Source organism: Podarcis bocagei, assembly GCF_964188305.1.
Source record: "Podarcis bocagei genome assembly, chromosome: 17".
In the NCBI taxonomy this organism is placed as follows: Eukaryota; Metazoa; Chordata; class Lepidosauria; order Squamata; family Lacertidae; genus Podarcis; species Podarcis bocagei.
Genome location: NC_138143.1, coordinates 40,398,073 through 40,409,237, shown reverse-complemented (window position 1 = coordinate 40,409,237; position 11,165 = coordinate 40,398,073). Strand labels below are relative to the sequence as shown.

General features: G+C 49.7%; 1 protein-coding gene across 4 annotated transcripts in view; it reads right to left on the bottom strand.

Annotated features, from left to right (window-relative positions):
* Positions 1-386: 386 nt before the first annotated feature.
* The window catches only part of ATN1 (atrophin 1), a 30,138-nt gene continuing 19,359 nt past the window's right edge, over positions 387-11,165 (bottom strand). For all 4 annotated transcript variants that reach the window (XM_081176180.1, XM_081176183.1, XM_081176181.1 and 1 more), the window contains 5 exons: positions 10,034-10,256; positions 7,525-8,242; positions 4,933-5,076; positions 3,305-3,485; positions 387-1,352 (listed from right to left, as the gene is read on the bottom strand). In XM_081176180.1, coding sequence (XP_081032306.1) covers positions 1,319-1,352; positions 3,305-3,485; positions 4,933-5,076; positions 7,525-8,242; positions 10,034-10,256 — 1,300 coding nt within the window. In that variant the 3' untranslated portion in view covers positions 387-1,318. The remainder of the gene's footprint in view (positions 1,353-3,304; positions 3,486-4,932; positions 5,077-7,524; positions 8,243-10,033; positions 10,257-11,165) is intronic.

Below are 11,165 nucleotides of genomic sequence, written 5' to 3'. Positions count from 1 at the left end.
AGGAGGAACTGGGTTCATCCAGCCACTTGCCCAAGCACACGTCAGGAGACACTGAACTGCAGAGCTCTGGAGAAAGGAGAGCTTCAGAATAACACCACCACCCCACTCTAATCCAGAGCAACAGATCCTGTTTCCAGCAGTGTCCTGTTCCACTTCCACACTTTGCAACAAAATAGCAGGGGATGTGGTTTCAAAAATCTTATCCTCTTGGTAATAATAGCCCCCGCGGGGTGTGCAGAAAACGAACAAAGCAGAACAGTTTCCAGTATGCTTCTGTTTTGTTGTTGTTGCTTTGCTAGTTTCTTTCTCTCCCCCTCCCCAACCCCTGCCCCACACTTTTAAGAGCGCCCTTAATATAAAAATTATTAGAATGTGTGTGTGGGAAATTGGGTGTGTAGGGAGATTCTCCTCCCATAGTTGGGCATCTTTTAATGTTCTTATGTAAATATATATGAGGACAGATCAAGATATACAACCGTGAGATTAGACACACACACGGGGAGATCAAGGAACCACAAATTGCTACGCAAAACCGCCACGTCTAACAGAATGTGCATGAGTTAAAAGTACATCAACTGGAAGGGGGTGGAGGGGGAAAGGGGCAGCTGCCATCGTGGAAAGTATCAAACGTGCTTTTTTTCGTCGCTCAGCTGCATCCACCTCCGCCCTCCTCACCCCCATGAGATGGGAGGGGAAAGGGCAGTTGCCATCCTTCAAACAGTCCCGCAGCTCGTCAGTGCTCCTTCCCTCTAGGCATGGATACGAAGAAAAATGGCAGCTGCCCTCTTGGAACAGTCCTGTGGCGCTTTGCACCTCTCGGCTCGGCCCCCGTCTCTCGGGGGGCTGAGCAAGAATGTGGCCATGCCTTCTTGAAACGTCCCGCGAGTCTTCTGGACTCTCTCCTGCGTCAAGGCATGGAGGAAGGGGGCTTTGGGAGACGCCCCCCATGCCTTTCGAAGTTCCTGCTGACTGGCCGCAGTTGCCCGAGGATTGCAGGGGGTGGGGTGGGGAGGGCAGAAAAATAGATGCACGATGGTTTATATACCTTTGCTTACAGGATACAAGGGCACATTTAGCCACAGGTTCGGAATCCTTGCCTGGTGTTTGGCGCCCCGCTTGTCCTTCCCCTTTTGCCACCCCCCCTCCCGCCAGGGGTCAGCCTGCTTTCGTCCCTCTCCCATTAAACGACATTAGAAGTTGTGTCACTGTGCAGCTTCCAGGGTTTGGTTGGCAAATCTTCCTCTCTCTCTCTCTCTCTCTCAGAAGCAGCAGCAGCACCAAGAGGGTCAATGACGTCGCCATGGGGAATGGGATCTGCTTAGAGGGGCTTGTCGCTTTCTTTTTTCAGGTGACTGGGGAGAAGAGCAAGGGGGAGGGGAGAAACAGAGAAGAAAGAGTGAACCAAACACCACAAACGTGCACCTTTTATTTTTCTCATTTCAAGGCATTCTTGTTGCTTTCCATTAGCAGCCTTCTTCTGTGTCCAGGGCAGCTGTCTACCAGCTCCATCTGGTACGCCGGCTGACACCCTACGTGCCCGCACACTGTCCTGCCAGAGTGGTACATGCTGTGGTTATCTCCCGCGTGGACTAGTTCAATGCACTCTACATGGGGCTACCTTTGAAGGTGACCCAGAAACTAGTCCAGAATGTGGCAGCTGGATTGGTGACTGGGAGTGGCTGCCGGGACCATATAGCACCAGTCTTTAAAGATCCACATTGGGTCCCAGTACATTTCCAAGCACAATTCAAAGAGTTGGTGCTGACCTTTAAAAGCCTTAAACAGCCTTGGCCCTCCATACCTGAAGGAGCGTTTCCACTCCATCGTCCAGCCCAGGCACAGAGGTCCAGCTCTGAGGGCCTTCTGGTGGTTCCCTCACTGCACGAAGTGAAGTTACAGGGAACCAGGCAGAGGGACTTCTCGGTAGTGGCGCCCGCCCTGTGCAATGGCCCTCCCATCGGATGTCAAGGAAATAAACAACTACCTGACTCTTAGAAGACATCTGAAGGCAGCCCTGTATAGGGAAGTTTTTAATGTTCGATTATTTATTATTATGCATAATAATAATAATAATAATAATAATAATAATAATAATAATAATAATTTATTTCTACTCTGCCCATCTGGCTGGGCTTCCCCAGCCACTCTGGGTGGCTTTCAACAAAATATTAAAATACAGTAATGCATCAAACATTAAAAGCTTCCCTAGACAGGGCTGCCTTCAGATGTCTTCTAAAAGTCTAGTAGTTGTTGTTCTCTTTGACATCTGGTGGGAGGGCGTTCCACAGTGCGGGTGCCACTACCAAGAAGGCCCTCTGCCTGGTTCCCTGTAACTTGGCAGTGAGGGAACAGCCAGAAGGCCCTCGGAGCTGGACCTCAGTATCCGGGTAGAACGGTGGGGGTGGAGACGCTCCTTCAGATATACTGGACCGGGGGCAGTACTTGTTGGAAGCTGTCCAAAGTGGCATATCATTCTTATTCTTATTCCACTGTAAATGTCCTCAATATCACTAGGGCCCTGTGGCAACAGGAAGGACTTTCAAAACACTGAAACACACTTTGGAAACCTATACAGTGGTATCTCAGGTTAAGTACTTAATTCGTTCCGGAGGCCCGTACTTAACCTGAACCTGTTCTTAACCTGAAGCACCACTTTAGCTAATGGGGCCTCCTGCTGCCGCTATGCCGCCGGAGCCCAATTTCTGTTCTCATTCTGAAGCAAAGTTCTTAACCTGAAGCACTATTTCTGGGTTAGCAGAGTCTGTAACCTAAAGTGTATGTAACCTGAAGCGTATGTAACCTGAGGTACCACTGTAGAGTGGTGCCTCGCAAGACGAAAAGAATCTGTTCTGTGATTCTCTTCATCTAGCGGTTTTTTCGTCTTGTGAAGCAAGCCCATTGATGGATTAGCGGATTAGTGCTATTAGCGGCTATTAGCGGCTTTTAGCGGCTTATCGGCTTATTGGATCATCTGATAAGCGGCTTAGCGGCTTAGAAAAAGGGGGGGGAGGAAAAAACCCCGCAGGAACTCGCAAGACATTTTCATCTTGCGAAGCAAGCCCATAGGAGATTCATTTTGCGAAGCACCTCCAAAACGAAAAACTCTTTTGTTTAGCGAGTTTTCCGTCTTGCGAGGCATTCGTCTTGCGGGGCACCACTGTATTAAGGAGAAGATTGGAAGCTGTTGTGTCTGGGAGCAGGCAGCTTCTTAACAATTCTGCTCTTGGGATCCCTGCTGGTCCCTTCATGCTAGTGCAAAACCAAACTTGTTGCCCCCCCGCCCCCGCCCAAAGAAGCCACTCACCTGTAGTAATCCTCCTGGGTGGGGAGCGGCACTCCGTGCAGAGGGTGGTGGGCGTGCAGCCACTGCTGCTGTTCCAGGGCCAGGCGCTGGAGCTCTGCTGACTGTGCATGCATGGCTTGGAGCTGATGCGCTGCTGACATCGGAGCCGAGAGAGAGCCTGGCAGGTCTCTGTAGGGGGCAGCTGGAGCCACAGAACAAAACAAGTCACATTTTGGGGTGATCATGGCGATCCACATGGGTTCTTTGCCTTTAACAGCGGCACAAAAGAAGAAGAAGAGTTTGGATTTGATATCCCACTTTTTCACTACCCTCCTGCCAACCTAGCAGTTTGAAAGCACGTCCAAGTGCAAGTAGATAAATAGGTACCACTCCGGCGGGAAGGTAAATGGCGTTTCCGTGCGCTGCTCTGGTTCGCCAGAAGCGGCTTAGTCATGCTGCCCACAAGACATAGAAGCTGTACGCCGGCTCCCTCAGCCAATAAAGCGAGATGAGTGCCACAACCCCAGAGTTGGTCACGACTGGACCTAATGGTCAGGGATCCCTTTACCTTTACCTTTATCACTACCCGAAGGAGTCTCAAAGCGGCCAACATTCTCCTTTCCCTTCCTCCCCCACAACAAACACTCTGTGAGGTGAGTGGGGCTGAGAGACTTCAAAGAAGCGTGCCTGGCCCAAGGTCACCCAGCAGCTGCATGTGGAGGAGCGGGGAAGTGAACCCGGCTCACCAGATTACGAGTCTACCGCTCTTAACCACTAGACCACACTGGCTCTCAGAATTTCAGGCAGAATTTCAGCAGCAGAGGCAGCTTGCCGCGGAGAGCTGAAAAAAGGTGTGCCTGCTCTCATTCCCTCTTCTGTATACCTACCTAAGGCAAGCTGCCTGCCACCTTCCTTTGCATCGGGCAGCAGCTCTCCAAAGCTTTCAGACAGCAGCCTCTCCCACACCCCTCCCTAGAAATGCTGTGGGTTGTACCTAGTGCCTTCTGCATGCTAAGCAGTTGCTCTGCCCATGAGCCACCCGGCCCTTGCTCTGCGCTTTTGCCTTACAGAGCTGAAGCAATGCCCCAGCTGAAATCCGCAGTGGGTCTCCTTCAGTTTCCACCTGTCTGACCCAAGAGCTTGCAAGCTGAAGATTCTTCCCTTTATCAAATAACAGTAACAAAACACATTCTAATGTAATTAAAAATAATCTCCTGCGTGCTTGTCGATTGTCACGGTGCCTTGGCATTCATTGGCTTTAACCCTGTAAGCCGGGAGCAGATTTATATTCTCGGCAAGCCATTGGTTAGAGAGAGAAAATGCTGCCTGCACACTTCCCTGTCTTATTTCCATAAATAAAAGGGCAAGAGAAGGAGCCACAGCAGAAGAAGGTGTGAAAGAGCACATAATATTTCTGCGAAGACCAGACCCCCAGAGTCTATTATCCTACACCCTTGCTCCCATATCAGGTTCTCGCTTTTGATTCACAGTTGTTTTGCAGTTCCACGCATGCGCCTATGCTCTCGGCCACACTCAATCCATTTTCTCACACTCCCGCTTTCGTTCTGCCAGTTCTCTTCCCTGCCCCCGAATCTTGCCGCTGCCTTTGCCTCTATACTGCACTCCCCCATCCCTGACAGAGATCTTACCGAAAAGCTGGTGGCGCAGCACCTCATTTTCATGCAGTGGGTGAGGAAGGAGTGGATTAGGGATGGTACCAGCTGGGTAGGGTATCCGGGTGAGATGTGACCCGGAAGCCAGTGGATCGATAAGAGGGTGAACGGAGGCGGAAGCTGAGGAAATGGAGATTGTAAACAGTTAGCTTGTGACATGGGATAGAGAGAGCAACAGGAGAGAGAAAAGTATGTTGTGTAATATGTAATACAGTCCTACCTTGGAATTCGAACGGAATCAGTTCCAGAAGTCCGTTCGACTTCCAAAACGTTCAGAAACCAAGGTGTGGCTTCCAAATGGCTGCAGGAAGTTCCTGCAAAAGCCACATTGGATGTTTGGGTTCTCAAAAATGTTTGCAAACCGGAACACTCACTTCCGGGTTTGCGGCGTTCGAGAGCCTAAACGTTCGAGTCACAAGGCATCTGACTTCCAAGATATGACTGTAAATTCAAATTCAATTTGTTCCTGATTTTTTTGCATTCAGGCTAAATTATATGTTAGCATTTATGTGGTATTTTTTTCAGTAAACTTTGCAACACTCTTGTAAAGGTAGACAAGTATTACTCACATATTGCAGATGGGTATTGGATCCACTGAGAAAAACAGTTGTTGTTATTATTATTATTTATTAAATTTGTTTACCGTCCTTCATCCCATAGATCTCAGGACAGTTCACAACATAATATCTACAGCTACAGAGAGAATTTGTAGCTGAGATGATACTAGGTGCTGGACGTCATTGCTCACATTAACATTCATACCACTCCTCTTCCTCTCATGAAGGGGCCTGATTCATGTAACCAGATCCCTCAGAATCTGAACAAGATTCTAGCTTTTACACATGCAAAGATAGGAATACAAGTAGGACATCACAGAGCCCCCAAAGAGTGACTGAATAAAATGTCCAGAGGTTATGCCCAGAGACTTTAGTACTTCAGAGTTCATTTTCCCTCCCTGACGAGCAAAAGCAGAATGAAATATGCAAAAGAAGCAGCAATTTTGGGTGGACGTTTGCTTGATTTGAATAACAGTATTCAAGTGGCACAATCCAGCATTTCTCTGCAAAATTTGGATTGCAGAAAAAGTCCGCAGATAAGAAAGAGGGAAGCAGAGTCTCAAGAGTTCGTCTTTCAACTTGCAGTCTAAGCCTGTAACAGGCTGAAAATACACAGACTATTAATTAATTAATCGGCACTTCCAGGCTGAAAAGAACAGCACAGTTGCTTGAAGCTTAACTTCTAGGTGAGGTGTGAAACCCATGTTTGAGCTGTACCATGTCAGACAGAATGTGGGGGTCCGCACAACTGACTGCTGCTCTGCGTGCAAAAATCCCCATCGCGCAGAAGATACATCAGGCAGAATGATTCTAGTCCCATGTGACACACACCAGTTTCCCATGTGCAGGAGATTATCTTGTATGCAACAGCGTTCATTCATGTAAGAATTCCATGCCCCGCCGGCTGAAATGGCACAGCCAGAACAGAGGCCCGTCACTGTATCATGAGCTGGAAGGGACCCAAATGGTCACCTAGGCTCACGCCCTACAATGCAGGAATATTTTGCCCAACATGAGGCTCGGACTGACTGCAAGAAGTGAAGTTACAGGGAACCAGGCAGAGGGCCTTCTCAGAAGTGGCCCCTCCCTGTGCAACGTGCCCCCATCAGATAACAACAGATAAACAACTACTTGACTTTCAGAAGACATCTGAAGGCAACCCCGTTCAGGAAAGTTTCTAATGTTTGATGTTTTATTATGCTTTTATTTGTTGGGAGCCACCCAAATTGTCTTACAAAGCAACTAGAAATAATAATGTCTACATATTTGAATTACGGTGCTGGAGGAGACTCTTGAGAGTCCCATGGGCTGCAAGAAGATCAAACCTCCCCATTCTTAAGGAAATCAGCCCTGAGTGCTCCCAGGAAGGACAGATCCTGAAGCTGAGGCTCCAAGACTTTGGCCACCTCATGAGAAGAGAAGACTCCCTGGAAAAGACCCTGATGTTGGGAAAGATGGAGGGCACAAGGAGAAGGGGACGACAGAGGACGAGATGGTTGGACAGTGTTCTCGAAGCTACAAACATGAGTCTGACCAAACTGCGGGAGGCAGTGGAAGACAGAAGTGCCTGGCGTGCTCTGGTCCAGGGGGTCACGAAGACTCGGACACGACTAAACGACTAAACAACAACAACAAATTTCACTTTAAGTAGCATGGGACTAGAGACTTCCTTTTTTGTTTCAATTAAATATGAAAAACATGGAAATGTGCCCCAAATCATCATCCATGTTGTTGTTGTTGTTGTTGTTGTTGTTGTTGTTGTTGTTGTTGTTGTTGTTGTTGTTGTTGTTGTTGCTATACCACTGTGAAGGTCCTCAATATTGCTAGGGGCCTGTGCTTTCAATATTTTGTTTATTCAATTTTTAATATTTCACTTAATATTTTGTTGGGAGCCACCCAGAGTGGCTGGGGCAACCCAGTCAGATGGACGGCCTGTAATTATTATTATTATTAAGGACAAGACTTAAAAGTGATGCCAAGGCAAGCTGGAGAGAGAGGCCCCGCTCCTCACCTGCGTGGATGGCGTCCTGCTGGTGGAGATGGAGATGGGAGTGGATGTGGGAGTGCTGGTGGTGATGGGGGGTCACGTTGAGCATCTGCAGCCGGGCCAAGGGGTCGTTGCTCAGGGCGGCCACCCTTTCAGCATGCTGCCGCTCAGCCGCCAGTCGCTCGGCGTAGGACATGTCGGGGCGCAGGGCAGGGCCGGCCGCCAGCGCTAGCCGCTCCCTCTCCAGGTGGCCCAGCCCCGGGTGGAAAGGGAAAGCGGGGTGCAGGCCCGGGCCGGCCTGCAGAGCCAGCCCCCCATGCCGCGGGAAAGGATCCATGGTGGCGCTGGGCACAGCGTGCAGCTGCTCCAACTCGGCGGGCTTCACCTCGAAGCCGGGCTTGAGGCGTTCGCGCAGGTCGCGGTCCCGGAGGTCTCGCTCGCGGGCCTCCCGCTCTCGCAGCTCCCTCTCCCGGGTGGCCGGGTCGCTGCTGTAGATGGCCGGCACGTTGTAGCCCAGCAGTCCGGGGTCCACCGCGCCCAGCGGGACGTAGAAGGGGTGGTTGCGGTTGCTGGGGGACATGACGTGGGGCCGCGCGTACTCGCTGAGGGTACGGAGCGCTGGTGTGTCGGGGCCCAGGTAGGGGGGGACAGTGGCAACGGCGCTGCCTTGCTCAAACGACGGGCGGTGAGGGACGGGCCCCAGGGAGGCGCACTCCACTGCGCGGCCTTCTTGCGCCACCTTCTGCAAAAGACCAGAGAGAGGCGTGTTCAATTGATTGAGTATGTTTCTATGCCACTTTTTAGTCAAAGAAATCCCAAAGCGTGTTCGATTGATTGATCGATTCTGTTTCTATGCAGCTTTTTATTCAAATAAACCCCAAAGCGGCTTACAAACAACAGATAAAAATAACATAATGGAACATCACAAATACAGTTGTACCTCGGGTTAAGAACTTAATTCGTTCCAGAGGTCGGTTCTTAACCTGAAACTGTTCTTAACCTGAAGCACCACTTTAGATAATGGGGCCTCTCGCTGCCGCCGCACCACCACTGCGCGATTTCTGTTCTCATCCTGAAGCAATGTTCTTAACCCAAGGTACTATTTCTGGGTTAGCAGAGTTTGTAACCTGAAGCGTATGTAACCTGAAGCGTATGTAACCCGAGGTACCACTGTACAGCATGAATCGTATGGAATACAGTGGTACCTTGGGTTACATACACTTCAGGTTACATACGCTTCAGGTTACAGACTCCGCTAACCCATAAATAGTACCTCGGGTTAAGAACTTTGCTTCAGGATAAGAACAGAAATTGTGCTCTGGTGGCGCAGCAGCAGGAGGCCCCATTAGGTAAAGTGGTGCTTCAGGTTAAGAACAGTTTCAGGTTAAGAACGGACCTCCAGAATGAATTAAGTTCTTAACCCGAGGTACCACTGTACTTAAGAAATCATCAGTAAAACAATCCCAAATCAAACAATTACCATCCATGTAACGCTATTAACAAAACAACTAAAAAATAACATAAACATCACAGTTACACCAAAAATCATATTATAGGATTCATGAAGTACAACAGCATTCATATCTATAAAACAATATTAACAACATTAGCAAAACAAAATGTTGAATTTGTACAGGTGCTCTCCCCTCTGCCATGACTCATAAACTTTCATTCTATTCGATACATCAAAATACACCTGTACACAAAGCTCCTCAATGAGCTACATTCCTTTTCATTAGCAGCAAGGGGTCCCGTGTTGCTATCAGGAGCAAGCCTGATAAGTAAATCACACTGTGCAAGTTGAGAATTACCTCTTTATTGGCAAAAACAGATTGACACGAGTGTCAGGCCTAATGAGCACATCAACTCGTCTCCAGTAGGGCTTGCCCCCATGAAACATTTGCTGAGATTGAAGGTCCCTGCCTCCTCACAGCTGCTTAAGTCCCCTCCTCTCTGGGTCTCCCCCCCCCCGCAAGCAATCGGATACTGCGCCTGCGTGAAGTCAACCTCTCCTCTGCCCTTTTCATGCCTCTTCTGGTTCTGGGAGCGCTTGTTGCAGCAGGAGGGAGAGACACCCGTAACTCTTCACCAACTGGACTCATCTCTGCCTCCCTCCTCTCCTGCTTCAGCTTCTGCCTCCGATTCTGGACTTCTCTCTGCCACAGAATTTCCCCGCTCACTAAGCCCTGCGACCTCTTCAGCTTCCACCTCCTCTTCCTCACCTTCTCCCTCTGACCACTCATCGTTGTCCCACCACCAATCCCGGACTCTGAGCCTTCTCCGCTTGGGGGGGGGGGGTCCCAGCTGATTTCTCCCACCATTACTCAGAGTCCAACCAGTCCATGACAGTTACAGGCATAACTGAAAAGGCCTTGTGCCAAGCCAGGCCATTCATTCGTTGGGTTTGGCACCAGACCACCATGTTGACCACACCATTGTTCTGTCCAACATTGGCTCTCCTCATCACTGGTGGAAACCTGGCAGTTTCCTACCCTTTGAACTGGGGAACGGGGGCTCCTGCGCCGGTACTTACCACACTTCTTTCCAGCTCCCGTTCTTTCTCTCGCTCCCTCTCCTTCTCTCGCTCTCGCTCCCTTTCACGCTCCTTCTCCTCCCGGGCCTTCTGCTCAGCCTCCCTGCGCACCTTCTCCACAAGATCTGCCCGCTTCTTGGCCAGCTTGGAGCCGTCCAGTGGTACAAAGTAGAGATCGGTCCGTGAGCAGGAGTTGAAGCCGCGATCCAGGTGTTTATTGAACCTGTGGAAGGGAAGAAGGAAGAAGGCGTCAATGCCCAAATGAAATGGAGAAGGAGGGAAGGCCAAAAGTGGTGAGGACAACTGAGAAATGTGCCTTCAAAGGTAAATAGCATGTATATACAGCCATACCTCGGAAGCCGAACGGAATCCAAATCACGGCTTCCGATTGGCTGCGGGAAGATCCTGCAGCCAATCGGAAGACGCGGAAGCCCAGTCAGATGTTTGGCTTCCAAAAATAGTTCGCAAACTGGAACAGTCACTTCCAGGTTTGCAGCGTTTGGGAGACAAAACGTTTGAAAACTAAGCTGTTCGAAAACCAAGGTATGACTGTATCTGAATCCTCTAAAACCCAGGAAGGGAACTTCAGGGCTGGGGGGCGGGGGGCGCACACAAATGCCTCTCTAGCTAGCCTCTTGGGATTCTTCCCTATGCCATTCTGGCTCCCCAGACTATGCCCCTCACAGACCCTGCTCCCTAATTTCTGGAACAAAAAAATATATGAATTCTCCAGTCTGTGTTAATTAGGTCAATGAAGCCAATAGGCAGAATTCTCTCTCTTTTGTTGTTGCATATTCTATCCTGTTTCCACTAGTGTTGGTGGGGGGTGAGGAAAGCAAGGAATGTTGTGGGGCACTAGTGAAGATTACCACCCACTTGATCCACAACAAGTCCAGTTCTGGCTTCTGAGATTTTCCAAGGCTCATCCTACAGCCCCCAAGGCTCAGGGAAGTCTCTGGGGCACATTTCCAGGTTTTTAATACAGTCCTACCTTGGAAGAACAGAACAGAATCCGTTCCGGAAGTCCGTTTGACTTCCAAAACATTCAGAAACCAAAATGTGGCTTCTGATTGGCTGCAGGAAGCACCTGCAGCTAACCAGAAGCCGCGGGAGCCCCGTAGGACATTTGGGT